Here is an 18,175-nt window from a genome sequence, read left to right on the forward strand (position 1 = left end):
TCTTTATTTTCATCTTCTCATCTTTTCATCTTCTTTTTCTATTTATTTTATTTAAAAAAAAAAAGCAAAAGAAAAAAAAAAGCAAAAGAAAAAAAAAGCAAAAGAAAAAAAAAAGCAAAAGAAAAAAAAATCAAAAAAAAAGGAAAAAGGAAAAAAAAAAGAGAGAAAAAAGGTTCTTTTCTATTCAAAAAAAAAAAAACAAAACAATTCTGTTCTTTTCAAAAAAAAAAAAAAAAAGTTTCGTTCTATTTCAAAAATAAAAAATAAAAAAAAAATCTACTTCTATTAATCGGTTCTATTTTATCTTTTGGTATCTCGCTGAGTTTGATTTTGTTTCGACTGTTTTGGAAAAACATTGGGTTTGATTGGTTTCTGTTCTATTAGAACCTTTGAGACTCACTAGAACACACTTTGAGAGTTGAGAGTAAACACTTGTGAGTGAAACACTTGAGAGTAAACACTTGTGAGGATTTTGTTTTTGTGAGTTTGTTCATCTTGCAGATTTCTTCAAATATGGCTGACGGAGAAAATAACAACCATGAAGTAGAACAACCTAGGAGACTTCAAAATATCCAGATGGAAGCATTGTTGGGAGAAATGCGGAGGATGATGAGGGTTGAGATGAATGCAGTCTATGAGAGGTTGGACGAAGTTTAAGCAGAAGCACAACAAAGGCAACCACAAAACTTGCCTAATCAACAGAGGAGAGTAGAGGAGGAGTTAAGAATGCCAAGAGATGTAGCAGCTGAAGATTACTACAGTCGTAGTGGAAACTCATCTCAAGGAGGCCGAAGGAGACCTAGACGTGTGCGAGAAGGCAGAAAAAGAAATGATGATAACATTGGAGGGCTGAAGTTTAAAATTCCACCATTTATTGGGAAAAATGATCCAGATGTCTACTTGGAGTGGGAGAAGAAGGTAGAACAAGTTTTCAATTTTCAACACTATTCTGAGATCAATAAGGTGCGAATGGCGGCTGTTGAGTTTAGTGAGTATGCGCTTAGCTGGTGGGATCAGTTGGAGACTTCACGAAGACGTAATGGCGAATATCCGATTGAGACTTGTGCTGAGATGAAGGCTATCATGAGGAGAAGGTTTGTTCCAGGCCATTACCACCGCGATCTGCATCAAAAGCTAAGGAGACTGACTCAGGGAAGTCGAAGTGTGGAGGATTACTATCAAGAGATGGAGATTCTTTTGATAAGAGCTGATGTGGTTGAGGACCGAGAAGCTACTATGGCTAGATTCATGAGTGGTTTGAACCGAGATGTCCAAGATAGGCTTGAGATGGAGCATTATGTGGAGCTTGAAGAGATGTTACATAAAGCAATCTTGGTGGAAAAGCAACTCAAGAGAAGAAGTTCTACGCGGATAAATTATGGTGCTGGTTCATCTAACCCAAAAACAAGTTACCAGAAGGAAGAAAAGCCAGTTGCTATTCCAAAGGCTGAAGCGAAGCCAATTGTTGTCAATCAAGTTACCAAGGACAAAATTGAGGCTACCAGAACCCGAGCTCGTGATGTGACGTGTTATAAGTGTCATGGGAGAGGACACTATGTGCATGAATGTTCCAACACAAGAACCATGATTCTCTTGGAGAATGGAGAGTTTGAATCAGAAAATGAAGAGGTGGTTTCTGATTCACTAGAAGAACTTGAAGAAATTCCAGCAAAGGGTGAGATATTGGTGGCAAGGAGATCACTTAGTATTCAAACTATGATTGTGGAACATGAGCAAAGGGAGAATCTATTTCATACAAGGTGCCATGTCCGAGATAAGGTATGTTGTCTAATAATTGATGGCGGGAGTTGTACTAATGTGGCGAGTGAAACAATGGTCAAGAAGCTTGGGCTAACTACGGAGAAACACCTGAAGCCATATAAGCTGCAATGGCTTAATGATGATGGTGAGATGAAGGTTAGTATCCAAGTAAAGGTTCCTATTGTCATTGGAAAATATGAGGATGAGGTTTTGTGCAATGTTCTACCTATGGAGGCAAGTCATATTCTTTTGGAAAGACCATGGCAATCTGACCGGAGAACAAGCCATGATGGTTTCCCCAATCGATATTCTTTTGAGTTCAAAGGCAAGAAGATCATCTTAGTTCCATTGACACCTCATGAAGTTTACCAAGATCAGTTGATTCTCAGGCAAAGGAAAGAAACAAACACCATGAGTGACCCCACAAACACAATTCACCAAAAAGAGAGCGAGAGTTTGAGAAAAACCAAGTCAAAGGCCTGTGAGAGAAAACCCGTCAGACATTCAAATTTCTTTGTGAGAAAAGGAGAGGTTAAGAGAGCTTTATTTTCGAAAGAACCTTTGATTATGTTTATGTTTGTTTACAAAGAAACTCTCATGAGTTTTTCTGACCTTGCACTGGTGTTACCGAGTGAGATAACCTTTCTTTTGCAGGATTTTGAGGACTTATTCCCGGAGGACAATCCGAAAGGTTTACCACCTATCCGTGGTATTGAACACCAAATAGACTTTGTTCCTGGTGCATCACTTCCAAACAGACCAGCTTATAGGACTAATCCCGTGGAGACATTGGAGCTGCAAAGACAAGTTAATGAGCTCATGGAGAAAGGACGTATTAGAGAGAGCATGAGCCCATGTGCGGTCTCAGTCCTACTTGTGCCCAAAAAGGATGGAAGTTGGCGCATGTGTGTTGATTGTAGAGCTATCAACAACATCACGGTAAAGTATCGACATCCTATTTCTACTCAGCCTTTGCATGATATTTCTATGGATTGTGTGCTTGGTTTGCCTAGAACTAGGACTGGTAAAGATTCAGTTTTTGTGGTTATTGAACGATTTTCAAAAATGGCCCATTTCATACCTTGTCACAAAACTGATAATGCTTTGCATGTTGCTGAGTTGTTCTTCAAAGAAATTGTTCGTTTGCATGGAGTGCCTAAGTCAATTGTTTCTGATAGGGATACAAAGTTTTTGTGTTACTTCTGGAAAACACTTTGGTCTAAACTAGGGACTAAGTTACTATTCTCCACTACTTGTCATCCACAAACTGATGGTCAAACTGAAGTAGTTAATAGAACTTTGTCTACTCTCTTGCGAGCTTTGATCAAAAAGAACATTAAAACTTGGGAAGAATGTTTACCACATGTTGAGTTTGCATACAATCAATCAGTTCATTCTTCAACTAAGTTCTCTCCATTCCAAATTGTTTATGGCTTTAATCCTTTATCTCCATTGGATCTAACCCCTTTACCTTTGAGTGAAAGAGCTAGCTTGGGTGGGAAAAAGAAAGCTGACCTTGTCAAACAGATCCATGAGAAAGCTAGAATAAACATTGAGGAGAAGACAAAGCAGTATGCAAAACAAGCAAACAAAGGAAGGAACAAGATGGTTTCAAACCAGGAGACCAAGTGTGGGTTCACTTGAGAAAAGAACGGTTTCCAGCTGAAAGGAAGTCAAAACTGATGCATAGAATCGATGGACCCTTTGAGATCACAAGAAAGATTAATGACAATGCTTACCAACTTGATCTTCAAGGTAAGTACAATGTGAGTTCAAGCGTTAATGTTTCTGATTTGGTTCCTTTTGTGGCAGATGATCCAGATTTGAGGTCAAATCCTTTTCAAGAGGAGGGGGATGATGTGATCATGGATGGAGCTAAGGAGGATGAGCTTGTAGCTGAGCTTGAACACGAGGAAAGTGTAGCTGAGCTTGAACCAGAGGAGCTTGTAGCTGAGGAACCATTGCTTGTACCTGAGGAACCATTGCTTGTACCTGAAGGACCACTGACTAGAGCAAAAGCTAAGAAGCTAAAGGATGCACTAAATGGGCTTATTCAAGAGCTTATGGTCAAAGAGAGCATTGGAAAATCTATTGGGGATGATACCTATCAAGTCCAGCCCACTTTGAACCTAATTCAAGTCCAAGAAAGCCCAAAATAATCACTTTATTTTGTGGTCAAAGAAGAGTGACGAAAATTGAGATACATGCACCTAAAGTCACTTTGGAGGAAGGGATACATGCACAAGAATTGGATCTTCATTCAACCATCTATCTTAATTGTTTTTTTAAGTTTTAAGACTAGTTAATACTTGGCTTTGTTACCAAGTTTTCTTATCCTATATAAACTCATGTAAGATCATTGAAATAATCATCTAACTTTTTATCAAAACCTTTTCTTTTTTAGAGTGATTCTCTTCTGTTCTTTGTGAACAAAACCGATTGCTTGGTGTGACTCCAACAATCAAAACCGACTACTTGGTGTGATTCCGATAGTCAAAACCCCGATCTCCTTGGTGCGAGGCTGAGAGATCCGATCTTTTTGGTGTGAGGCTGAAAGATCAAACCGGTATATCAAGAGTCTTTCCGCAACTCTTGTGCGACCATTCATTCCACCATCCTTATTCTTGAGGCTTCGTCGTCTTTAGAATCAAGGTGTCTCTATCAACCAACTCGAAGGTGCCGAATCCTTAGGAGGATCATATCACTTGTTCTTCCAGGTAGATGGATGAGACTTGACACGTTCGCTCCGTCTGAGTGGTATGAGAGGTGTGGATGAGGCTGGCTGACTTGGCTCGGCGGTAGTAGTAGCGCCTCGTACCAGCTCGGCGGTAGAAGGGATAGGCTCAGCGGGAGGTGTGGGAACGACTCCTTCGGATATGTCCTCTCCCGGCTCAGGAAGTTGTTCCTCAGGACGTGGAGATGGATCATGATCCGCTGGGGGCTCTGCCAGCTGTGTAGATTCATTGGGAGCTACTGGCGGTAACTGTACCCCGGGACAAGATTGTTGTGTAACACCAAGATGATCTAGTAGGAACCGTAAGTTGGTCGCACGGTCAGTGGTGGAGTGAGATAGGTCCTTAAGGCTGTTCCAGTCTTTTGTCTCATAGTAGCCTTGATCTTCCAGAAACTTGACGTCTCTAGACACGAACATGCGGCCATTGACCGGATCATAGCACTTGTAGCCTTTTTGTGTGGTTGAGTAACCAATAAACATGCTTTTGGTACTCTTTGCATCTAGTTTACTCCTCTGCTCTCCTGGAATCAAAACAAAACCCACACAGCCAAATACTCGTAAATGGTCTAATGATGGTTTAGTTTTAGTAAGAATTTCAAAAGGAGTTAGGTCGCTTAGGATTTTTGTTGGCGTTCGGTTGATAAGATAGCAGGCTGTCATGACCGCATCTCCCCAAAAACGTTTTGGCACATTCATATGGAACATTATTGACCGCGCCACCTCCATAAGGTGCCTGTTCTTCCTCTCCGCCACACCATTTTGTTGTGGAGTGTACGGGCAGCTCGTTTGTTGTAAGATGCCATGTGTGGTTAGGTGTTCTCTAAGTTTGTGACTAGTGTATTCTCCTCCATTGTCTGACCTAAGCACTTTGATCTTGGCATTAAAGTGATTAGTGACATAGTTTTGGAAATTTATAAATGCATCATACACACGGTCTTTAGAGGGTAACAAAGTTATCCAAGTATATTTCGACTTTTCATCAATAAAGGTCACAAAGTACTTGTTGTTATCTCTAAACAAGCATGGTGATGTCCAAACATCAGAATGAACCAAATCAAAGCAATTTTCATAAATGGTAGAAGATTTAGGAAACACAGTTCTACAATGTTTCCCAAGGATACAAGACTCACACCTAGAACTACTAAAAGAAACATTAGGCAATAACAACTCAAGAGCACGAGAGTGGGGATGGCCTAGTCTAGCATGCCACAATGCATCATTATCATTCTTATTAGACAATAAACAAGAGGTAAGTGAAATAGAATTAGAAGGACTTTGTGAAGTCTTCTCTAAAGTATAAAGGTCTCCAGTTCCATTTCCTTCCCCAAGTATCTTTCCAGTCTTAATATCCTGAAAATGAACACTATTAGGACCAAAAACAACATAGCAATTCAAATCATTAGCTGCTTTCTTTACTGATAGGAGGTTAGATGTGAATGTAGGCATGTAAAATGCTTTAGAGTTATGTTCAAGCAGTTTTAAATTACCAACACCTTTTACAGGGATCCGATCACCATTAGCAATAACCACATTACCTAAAGCTGGTTCTATATTGTCTAGTAGACTCAGGTTGCTAATCATATGGTGAGAAGCCCCCGAGTCAATGACAAGCATTTTAGAAGGTTTAGTGGCAAAGAATGTAGTACCGGATTCTTTTAGTGCGGCGATGGACTTAATGAGAGCCTCCAAGTCAGATTTTCTCACGTAGTCTCCATAGGACGCAGCCATCGCCGTTGTCTCCCCCTGGTTCACCGTTCCGGGTGCTTGACCGCTTGTACCTTCATGAGACAGATTCACTTTGAACTTAGCTGGCTTGAGATGTGGGTGAAGAATCCAACACTTGTCCCTCACGTGACCTTTCTTCTTACAGTGGTCACACACCACCATCTTCCTCTCGTCCGGCCTGTAGACCCCCTTGTTAGCCGTAACCAGCTCGCCCTTCCCATTAAAGAGACCGAGAGACCCTTGTTCCTTTTGAACCTGAGCACATACGTCGTCAAGAGTAGGCAGCTTGTCACCACGGAGTATGTGTTTGATGAGGTCGTTGAAGGCAGGGTTGAGGGTAAGGAGCAAGCCAAAGACTTTGTCTTGCTCCTTCCCTTCGTTCAGAATCGCCGGATCGATGGTGCTTGGCCGGAGCATCTCTAGTTCGGCCCACAATGACCGAAACTTCCCAAAGTGCTTGGTAAACTCCAAGTCTTCTTGATGAAGGCTGTTAATGGCCTTCTTGACTTCAAACACACGGGTGAGGTTCGTGACATTCCCGTACACATTAGCTAGCGTGTCCCATAGTTCCTTCGTTGTCTCACAGTATGAGTAGGCTTCTAAGATTGGCGCGTCCAGCGAGTTTTGAAGGATGGCAAGCACGGTCTGATCCTCTTGGAACCATTTGATTTCCTTTTCGAGTTCAGCCTCCTTGTCTTCCTCTGTTTCTTCTTTGCTGTCCTCTTTGTTGGCTTTCTTGGGGAGTTGTTTTGTTTCCACATGAATCCAGAGTCCCCGGCCACTAAGAGCAGTCTTTGTGGTTCTTTTCCACAAGAGATAGTTGGCGCCTTTGAGTACCACCGGAGTAACTATCGGTTTTGCAGTTTCCATGGCAAGAGAAAGAGTATAGTTTTCTAGAGGGTAGAGAAGTAGACTAAAGAGTGAGTTTAGAGAGTGAGTTTATGAGCTTCCCCACAAGTCGCCGGTATCTTGTAACGTCCTCATATGGTTCATCCATTGGATCTCACGGTTGTCCCTCCATGGCCCGAATGCTCTCCCCCTTTCGCTTGGCCTGGTAGCCTTCGTCCAGTGGAGTGAGAGACGGTCTTGCGGCGAGGCGGCCAGTCTCAGCCCTTTATTCACATCATTCATGGTCGGCCTCACCAAACCGTACGGACGGCCCTAACACCTAACCGTACGGACGGCCCTAACACATAACCGTACGGACGGCCCTATCACATAACCGTACGGACGGCCGATTACACTCAAGGTTATCTTGATCAATAAATTCAAAGCAGTAAACAGCTTTTTTGTGTTTTAAGTGTCAAAATGTGTGACAATCCAATGCATTTAACTAATGCATTTAACTAATTGTAAGACTTCAGGAGGAATTTGGAGTGTTTAGACAACAATTATACCCATTTTGTCCAGACACAAGCTTAAAACAAGAAAACAGGCTAAAACCGAGAAAACATTAATTCGAAGAAATAAACAGCTTTGTTACTGTTCCTAGGGTCAAAATATGTAAAAGTCTAATGCATTAGACTAATTGTAAGAGCTCGGGATGAATTTGGAGTGTTTAGACAACAATTATACCCATTTTGTCCCAAAACAAGCTAAAACCGAGAAAACATTGATTTAAAGCAGTAAACAGCTATGTTACTCTCTCTAGGGTGAAAATATGTAACAATCTAATGCGTTTGACTAATTATAAGAGTTCGGGTTTAATTTGGAGTGTTTAGACAACACTTATACCTATTTTGTTCCAAAATAGGCTTCAAACGAGAAAACAGGCTAAAACCGAGAAAACAATAATTTGAAGCAGTAAACAGCTTTGTTTGGGTTCTAGTGTCAAAATGTGTAACAATCCAATGCATTTAACTAACTGTAAGAGTTCGGGATGAATTTGGAATGTTCAGACAACAATTATACCCATTTTGTCCTCAAACAGGCTTAAAACAACAAAACAGGCTAAAACCGAGAAAACATTAATTCGAAGCAGTAAACAGCTTTATTACTGTTCCTAGGGTCAAAATATGTGACAATCCAATGCATTTTACTAATTGTAAGAGTTCGCGATGAATTTGGAGTGTTTAGACAACAATTATACCCATTTTGTCCCGAAAGAGGCTAAACCCGAAAAAACATTGATTTAAAGCAGTAAACAGCTATGTTAATGTTTCTAGGGATAAAATATGTAACAATCTAATGCGTTTGACTAATTATAAGAGTTTGGGTTTAATTTGGAGTGTTTAGACAACACTTATACCTATTTTGTTCCAAAACAGGCTTAAAACGAGAAAACAGGCTAAAACTGCGAAAACATTCATTAAAAGTAGTAAGCAGCTTTGTTTGTGTTTCTGGGGTCAACATGTGTGACAATCGATTGCATTTGACTAATTGTAAGAGTTCGGGATGAATTTGGAGTGTTTAGACAACAAGTATACCCATTTTGTCCTGAAACAGGCTAAACCCGAGAAAAAATTGATTTAAAGCAGTAAACAGCTATGTTACTCTTTCTAGGGTGAAAATATGTAACAATCTAATGCGTTTGACTAATTTTACGAGTTCGGGTTTAATTTGGAGCGTTTAGACAACACTTATACCTATTTTGTTCCAAAATAGGCTTAAAACGAGAAAACAGGCTAAAACCGAGTAAACGTTAATTCAAAGCAGTAAACAGCTTTTTTGTGTTTTAAGTGTCAAAATGTGTGACAATCCAATGCATTTAACTAATTGTAAGACTTCAGGAGGAATTTGGAGTGTTTAGACAACAATTATACCCATTTTGTCCCGAAACAAGCTTAAAACAAGAAAACAGGCTAAAACCGAGAAAACATTAATACGAAGAAATAAACAGCTTTGTTACTGTTCCTAGGGTCAAAATATGTAAAAGTCTAATGCATTAGACTAATTATAAGAGCTCGGGATGAATTTGGAGTGTTTAGACAACAATTATACCCATTTTGTCCCAAAACAGGCTAAAACCGAGAAAACATTGATTTAAAGCAGTAAACAGCTATGTTACTCTTTCTAGGGTGAAAATATGCAACAATCTAATGCGTTTGACTAATTATAAGATTTCGGGTTTAATTTGGAGTGTTTAGACAACACTTATACCTATTTTGTTCCAAAACAGGCTTAAAACGAGAAAACAGGCTAAAACCGCGAGAACATTGATTAAAAGCAGCAAACAGCTTTGTTTGTGTTTTTGGGGTCAACATGTGTGACAATCGATTGCATTTGACTAATTGTAAGAGCTCGGGATGAATTTGGAGTGTTTAAACAACAATTATACCTATTTTGTCCCAAAACAGGCTAAAACCGAGAAAACATTGATTTAAAGCAGTAAACAGCTATGTTACTCTTTCTAGGGTGAAAATATGCAACAATCTAATGCGTTTGACTAATTATAAGATTTCGGGTTTAATTTGGAGTGTTTAGACAACACTTATACCTATTTTGTTCCAAAATAGGCTTAAAACGAGAAAACAGGCTAAAACCGAGAAAACATTAATTCAAAGCAGTAAACAGATTTGTTTGTGTTTGTAGTGTCCAAATGTGTGACAATCCAATGCATTTAACTAATTGTAAGAGTTCGGGAGGAATTTGGAGTGTTTAGACAACAATTATACCCATTTTGTCCCAAAACAGGCTAAAACCGAGAAAACATTGATTTAAAGCAGTAAACAGCTATGTTACTGTTTCTAGGGATAAAATATGTAACAATCTAATGCGTTTGACTAATTATAAGAGTTTGGGTTTAATTTGGAGTGTTTAGACAACACTTATACCTATTTTGTTCCAAAACAGGCTTAAAACGAGAAAACAGGCTAAAACTGCGAAAACATTCATTAAAAGCAGTAAACAGCTTTGTTTGTGTTTCTGGGGTCAACATGTGTGACAATCGATTGCATTTGACTAATTGTAAGAGTTCGGGATGAATTTGGAGTGTTTAGACAACAAGTATACCCATTTTGTCCCGAAACAGGCTAAACCCGAGAAAAAATTGATTTAAAGCAGTAAACAGCTATGTTACTCTTTCTAGGGTGAAAATATGTAACAATCTAATGCGTTTGACTAATTTTACGAGTTCGGGTTTAATTTGGAGTGTTTAGACAACACTTATACCTATTTTGTTCCAAAATAGGCTTAAAACGAGAAAACAGGCTAAAACCGAGAAAACGTTAATTCAAAGCAGTAAACAGCTTTTTTGTGTTTTAAGTGTCAAAATGTATGACAATCCAATGCATTTAACTAATTGTAAGACTTCAGGAGGAATTTGGAGTGTTTAGACAACAATTATACCCATTTTGTCCCGAAACAAGCTTAAAACAAGAAAACAGGCTAAAACCGAGAAAACATTAATACGAAGAAATAAACAGCTTTGTTACTGTTCCTAGGGTCAAAATATGTAAAAGTCTAATGCATTAGACTAATTATAAGAGCTCGGGATGAATTTGGAGTGTTTAGACAACAATTATACCCATTTTGTCCCAAAACAGGCTAAAACCGAGAAAACATTGATTTAAAGCAGTAAACAGCTATGTTACTCTTTCTAGGGTGAAAATATGCAACAATCTAATGCGTTTGACTAATTATAAGATTTCGGGTTTAATTTGGAGTGTTTAGACAACACTTATACCTATTTTGTTCCAAAATAGGCTTAAAACGAGAAAGCAGGCTAAAAACGAGAAAACATTAATTCGAAGCAGTAAACAGATTTGTTTGTGTTTCTAGTGTCAAAATGTGTGACAATCCAATGCATTTAACTAATTATAAGAGTTCGGGAGGAATTTGGAGTGTTTAGACAACAATTATACCCATTTTGTCCCAAAACAGGCTAAAACCAAGAAAACATTGATTTAAAGCAGTAAACAGCTATGTTACTGTTTCTAGGGATAAAATATGTAACAATCTAATGAGTTTGACTAATTATAAGAGTTTGGGTTTAATTTGGAGTGTTTAGACAACACTTATACCTATTTTGTTCCAAAACAGGCTTAAAACGAGAAAACAGGCTAAAACCGCGAAAACATTCATTAAAAGCAGTAAACAGATTTGTTTGTGTTTCTGGGGTCAACATGTGTGACAATCGAATGCATTTGACTAATTGTAAGAGTTCGGGATGAATTTGGAGTGTTTAGACAACAATTATACCCATTTTGTCCCGAAACAGGCTAAACCCGAGAAAACATTGATTTAAAGATGTAAACAGCTATGTTACTCTTTCTAGGGTGAAAGTATGTAACAATCTAATGCGTTTGACTAATTATAAGAGTTCGGGTTTAATTTGGAGTGTTTAGACAACACTTATACCTATTTTGTTCCAAAATAGGCTTCAAACGAGAAAACAGGCTAAAACCGAGAAAACAATAATTTGAAGCAGTAAACAGCTTTGTTTGGGTTTTAAGTGTCAAAATGTGTGACAATCCAATACATTTAACTAATTGTAAGACTTCGGGATGAATTTGGAGTGTTCAGACAACAATTATACCCATTTTGTCCCGAAACAAGCTTAAAACAAAAAAAACAGGCTAAAACCGAGAAAACAATAATTCGAAGAAATAAACAGCTTTGCTACTGTTCCTAGGGTCAAAATATGTAATAAACCAATGCATTTTACTAATTGTAAGAGTTCGGGATGAATTTGGAGTGTTTAGACAACAATTATACCCATTTTGTCCCGAAACGGGCTAAACCCGAAAAAACATTGATTTAAAGCAGTAAACTGCTATGTTACTCTTTCTAGGGTCAAAATATGTAACAATCCAATGCATTTGACTAATTATAAGAGTTCGGGTTGAATTTGGAGTGTTTAGACAACACTTATACCTATTTTGTTCCAAAACATGCATAAAACGAGAAAACAGGCTAACACCGAGAAAACATTAATTTGAAGCAGTAAACAGCTTTGTTTGTTTTTTGTGTCAAAATGTGTTACAATCCAGTGCAGTTAACTAATTGTAAGAGTTCGGGAGGAATTTGGAGTGTTTAGACAACAATTATACCCATTTTGTCCCAAAAGAAGCTAAAACCGAGAAAACATTGATTTAAAGCAGTAAACAGCTATGTTACTCTTTCTAGGGTGAAAATATGTAACAATCTAATGCGTTTGACTAATTATAAGATTTCGGGTTTAATTTGGAGTGTTTAGACAACACTTATACCTATTTTGTTCCAAAACAGGCTTAAAACGAGAAAACAAGCTAAAACCGCGAGAACATTGATTAAAAGCAGCAAAAAGCTTTGTTTGTGTTTTTGCGGTCAACATGTGTGACAATCGATTGCATTTGACTAATTGTAAGAGCTCGGGATGAATTTGGAGTGTTTAGACAACAATTATACCTATTTTGTCCCAAAACAGGCTAAAACCGAGAAAACATTGATTTAAAGCAGTTAACAGCTATGTTACTCTTTCTAGGGTGAAAATATGCAACAATCTAATGCGTTTGACTAATTATAAGATTTCGGGTTTAATTTGGAGTGTTTAGACAACACTTATACCTATTTTGTTCCAAAATAGGCTTAAAACGAGAAAACAGGCTAAAACCGAGAAAACATTAATTCGAAGCAGTAAACAGATTTGTTTGTGTTTCTAGTGTCAAAATGTGTGACAATCCAATGCATTTAACTAATTGTAAGAGTTCGGGAGGAATTTGGAGTGTTTAGACAACAATTATACCCATTTTGTCCCAAAACAGGCTAAAACCGAGAAAACATTGATTTAAAGCAGTAAACAGCTATGTTACTGTTTATAGGGATAAAATATGTAACAATCTAATGCGTTTGACTAATTATAAGGGTTCGGGTTTAATTTGGAGTGTTTAGACAACACTTATACCTGTTTTGTTCCAAAACAGGCTTAAAACGAGAAAACATGCTAAAACCGCGAAAACATTGATTGAAAGCAGTAAACAGCTTAGTTTGTGTTTTTGGGGCCAACATGTGTGACAATCAAATGCATTTGACTAATTGTAAGAGTTCGGGCTGAATTTGGAGTGTTTAGACAACAATTATATCCATTTTGTCCCGAAACAGGCTAACCCCGAGAAAACATTGATTTAAAGCAGTAAACAGCTATGTTAGTGTTTCTAGGGTGAAAATATGTAACAATCTAATGCGTTTGACTAATTATAAGAGTTCGAGTTTAATTTGGAGTGTTTAGACAACACTTATACCTATTTTGTTCCAAAATAGGCTTAAAACGAGAAAACAGGCTAAAACCGAGAAAACGTTAATTCAAAGCAGTAAACAGCTTTTTTTGTGTTTTAAGTGTCAAAATGTGTGACAATCCAATACATTTAACTAATTGTAAGACTTCGGGAGGAATTTGGAGTGTTTAGACAACAATTATACCCATTTTGTCCCGAAACAAGCTTAAAACAAGAAAACAGGCTAAAACCGAGAAAACATTAATTCGAAGAAATAAACAGCTTTGCTACTGTTCCTAGGGTCAAAATATGTAATAAACCAATGCATTTTACTAATTGTAAGAGTTCGGGATGAATTTGGAGTGTTTAGACAACAATTATACCCATTTTGTCCCGAAACAGGCTAAACCCGAAAAAACATTGATTTAAAGCAGTAAACTGCTATGTTACTCTTTCTAGGGTCAAAATATGTAACAATCCAATGCATTTGACTAATTATAAGAGTTCGGGTTGAATTTGGAGTGTTTAGACAACAATTATACCCATTTTGTCCCAAAACAGGCTAAAACAGAGAAAACATTGATTTAAAGCAGTAAACAGTTATGTTACTCTTTCTAGGGTGAAAATATGCAACAATCTAATGCGTTTGATTAATTATAATAGTTCAGGTTTAATTTGGAGTGTTTAGACAACACTTATACCTATTTTGTTCCAAAACAGGCTTAAAACGAGAAAACAGGCTAAAACCGCGAAAACATTGATTAAAAGCAGCAAACAGCTTTGTTTGTGTTTCTGGGTCAACATGTGTGACAATCGATTGCATTTGACTAATTGTAAGAGTTCGGGATGAATTTGGAGTGTTTAGACAACAAGTATACCCATTTTGTCCCGAAACAGGCTAAACCCAAGAAAAAATTAATTTAAAGCAGTAAACAGCTATGTTACTCTTTCTAGGGTGAAAATATGTAACAATCTAATGCGTTTGACTAATTTTAAGAGTTCGGATTTAATTTGGAGTGTTTGGACCACACTTATACCTATTTTGTTCCAAAATAGGCTTAAAACGAGAAAACAAGCTAAAACCGAGAAAACGTTAATTCAAAGCAGTAAACAGCTTTTTTTGTGTTTTAAGTGTCAAAATGTGTGACAATCCAATGCATTTAACTAATTGTAAGACTTCAGGAGGAATTTGGAGTGTTTAGACAACAATTATACCCATTTTGTCCAGAAACAAGCTTAAAACAAGAAAACAGGCTAAAACCGAGAAAACATTAATTCGAAGAAATAAACAGCTTTGTTACTGTTCCTAGGGTCAAAATATGTAATAGTCTAATGCATTAGACTAATTGTAAGAGCTCGGGATGAATTTGGAGTGTTTAGACATTAATTATACCCATTTTGTCCCAAAACAGGCTAAAACCGAGAAAACATTGATTTAAAGCAGTAAACAGTTATGTTACTCTTTCTAGGGTGAAAATATGCTACAATCTAATGCGTTTGACTAATTATAAGAATTCGGGTTTAATTTGGAGTGTTTAGACAACACTTATACCTATTTTGTTCCAAAATAGGCTTAAAACGAGAAAACAGGCTAAAACCGAGAAAACATTAATTCGAAGCAGTAAACAGATTTGTTTGTGTTTCTAGTGTCAAAATGTGTGACAATCCAATGCATTTAACTAATTGTAAGAGTTCGGGAGGAATTTAGAGTGTTTAGACAACAATTATACCCATTTTGTCCCAAAACAGGCTAAAACCGAGAAAACATTGATTTAAAGCAGTAAACAGCTATGTTACTCTTTCTAGGGTGAAAATATGTAACAATCTAATGCGTTTGAATAATTATAAGAGTTCGGGTTTAATTTGGAGTGTTTAGACAACACTTATACCTATTTTGTTCCAAAACCGGCTTAAAACGAGAAAACAGGCTAAAACCGCGAAAACATTGATTAAAAGCAGCAAACAGCTTTGTTTGTGTTTCTGGGGTCAACATGTGTGACAATCGATTGCATTTGACTAATTGTAAGAGTTCGGGATGAATTTGGAGTGTTTAGACAACAAGTATACCCATTTTGTCCCGAAACAGGCTAAACCCGAGAAAAAATTGATTTAAAGCAGTAAACAGCTATGTTACTCTTTCTAGGGTGAAAATATGTAACAATCTAATGCGTTTGACTAATTTTAAGAGTTCGGATTTAATTTGGAGTGTTTGGACAACACTTATACCTATTTTGTTCCAAAATAGGCTTAAAACGAGAAAACAAGCTAAAACGGAGAAAACGTTAATTCAAAGCAGTAAACAGCTTTTTTGTGTTTTAAGTGTCAAAATGTGTGACAATCCAATGCATTTAACTAATTGTAAGACTTCAGGAGGAATTTGGAGTGTTTAGACAACAATTATACCCATTTTGTCCAGAAACAAGCTTAAAACAAGAAAACAGGCTAAAACCGAGAAAACATTAATTCGAAGAAATAAACAGCTTTGTTACTGTTCCTAGGGTCAAAATATGTAATAGTCTAATGCATTAGACTAATTGTAAGAGCTCGGGATGAATTTGGAGTGTTTAGACAACAATTATACCCATTTTGTCCCAAAACAGGCTAAAACCGAGAAAACATTGATTTAAAGCAGTAAACAGTTATGTTACTCTTTCTAGGGTGAAAATATGCTACAATCTAATGCGTTTGACTAATTATAAGAATTCGGGTTTAATTTGGAGTGTTTAGACAACACTTATACCTACTTTGTTCCAAAATAGGCTTAAAACGAGAAAACAGGCTAAAACGGAGAAAACATTAATTCGAAGCAGTAAACAGATTTGTTTGTGTTTCTAGTGTCAAAATGTGTGACAATCCAATGCATTTAACTAATTGTAAGAGTTCAGGAGAAATTTAGAGTGTTTAGACAACAATTATACCCATTTTGTCCCAAAACAGGCTAAAACCGAGAAAACATTGATTTAAAGCAGTAAACAGCTATGTTACTGTTTCTAGGGATAAAATATGTAACAATCTAATGCGTTTGACTAATTATAAGGGTTCGGGTTTAATTTGGAGTGTTTAGACAACACTTATACCTGTTTTGTTCCAAAACAGGCTTAAAACGAGAAAACAGGCTAAAACCGAGTAAACATTAATTCGAAGCAGTTAAAAGCTTTGTTTGTGTTTCTAGTGTCAAAATGTGTGACAATCCAATGCATTTAACTAATTGTAAGAGTTCGGGAGGAATTTAGAGTGTTTAGACAACAATTATACCCATTTTGTCCCAAAACAGGCTAAAACCGAGAAAACATTGATTTAAAGCAGTAAACAGCTATGTTACTGTTTCTAGGGATAAAATATGTAACAATCTAATGCGTTTGACTAATTATAAGAGTTTGGGTTTAATTTGGAGTGTTTAGACAACACTTATACCTATTTTGTTCCAAAACAGGCTAAAACAGAAAACAGGCTAAAACCGCGAAAACATTGATTAAAAGCAGTAAACAGCTTTGTTTGTGTTTCTGGGGTCAACATGTGTGACAATCGAATGCATTTTACTAATTGTAAGAGTTCGGGATGAATTTGGAGTGTTTAGACAACAATTATACCCATTTTGTCCCGAAACAAGCTTAAAACAAGAAAACAGGCTAAAACCGAGAAAACATTAATTCAAAGCAGTAAACAGCTTTGTTACTGTTCCTAGGGTCAAAATATGTAATAAACCAATGCATTTTACTAATTGTAAGAGTTCGGGATGAATTTGGAGTATTTAGACAACAATTATACCCATTTTGTCCCGAAACAGGCTAAACCCGAAAAAACATTGATTTAAAGCAGTAAACTGCTATGTTACTCTTTCTAGGGTCAAAATATGTAACAATCTAATGCGTTTGACTAATTATAAGAGTTCGGGTTTAATTTGGAGTGTTTAGACAACACTTATACCTATTTTGTTCCAAAACAGGCTTAAAACGAGAAAACAGGCTAACACCGCGAAAACATTGATTAAAAGCAGCAAACAGCTTTGTTTGTGTTTCTGGGTCAACATGTGTGACAATCGATTGCATTTGACTAATTGTAAGAGTTCGGGATGAATTTGGAGTGTTTAGACAACAAGTATACCCATTTTGTCCCGAAACAGGCTAAACCCGAGAAAAAATTGATTTAAAGCAGTAAACAGCTATGTTACTCTTTCTAGGGTGAAAATATGTAACAATCTAATGCGTTTGACTAATTTTAAGAGTTCGGATTTAATTTGGAGTGTTTGGACAACACTTATACCTATTTTGTTCCAAAATAGGCTTAAAACGAGAAAACAGGCTAAAACCGAGAAAACGTTAATTCAAAGCAGTAAACAGCTTTTTTTGTGTTTTAAGTGTCAAAATGTGTGACAATCCAATGCATTTAACTAATTGTAAGACTTCAGGAGGAATTTGGAGTGTTTAGACAACAATTATACCCATTTTGTCCAGAAACAAGCTTAAAACAAGAAAACAGGCTAAAACCGAGAAAACATTAATTCGAAGAAATAAACAGCTTTGTTACTGTTCCTAGGGTCAAAATATGTAATAGTCTAATGCATTAGAGTAATTGTAAGAGCTCGGGATGAATTTGGAGTGTTTAGACAACAATTATACCCATTTTGTCCCAAAACAGGCTAAAACCGAGAAAACATTGATTTAAAGCAGTAAACAGTTATGTTACTCTTTCTAGGGTGAAAATATGCTACAATCTAATGCGTTTGACTAATTATAAGAATTCGGGTTTAATTTGGAGTGTTTAGACAACACTTATACCTATTTTGTTCCAAAATAGGCTTAAAACGAGAAAACAGGCTAAA

At 36.9% G+C, this 18,175-nt stretch overlaps 1 protein-coding gene across 1 annotated transcript; it reads left to right on the forward strand.

Moving 5' to 3' along the window:
* Window positions 1-317: 317 nt before the first annotated feature.
* Window positions 318-4,150, forward strand: LOC147941164 (uncharacterized). The gene is made up of 2 exons (XM_087456965.1): window positions 318-2,292; window positions 2,416-4,150. Exons 1-2 carry the CDS (start codon window positions 727-729, stop codon window positions 3,403-3,405), a joined length of 2,556 nt encoding a protein of 851 aa, XP_087313091.1. The 5' UTR covers window positions 318-726; the 3' UTR covers window positions 3,406-4,150.
* The last annotated feature ends 14,025 nt before the right edge of the window (window positions 4,151-18,175 follow it).

The sequence above is a fragment of the Camelina sativa genome, chromosome 7 (genome assembly GCF_030686135.1).
Source record: "Camelina sativa cultivar CO46 ecotype springtype chromosome 7, ASM3068613v1".
Classification (NCBI taxonomy): Eukaryota; Viridiplantae; Streptophyta; class Magnoliopsida; order Brassicales; family Brassicaceae; genus Camelina; species Camelina sativa.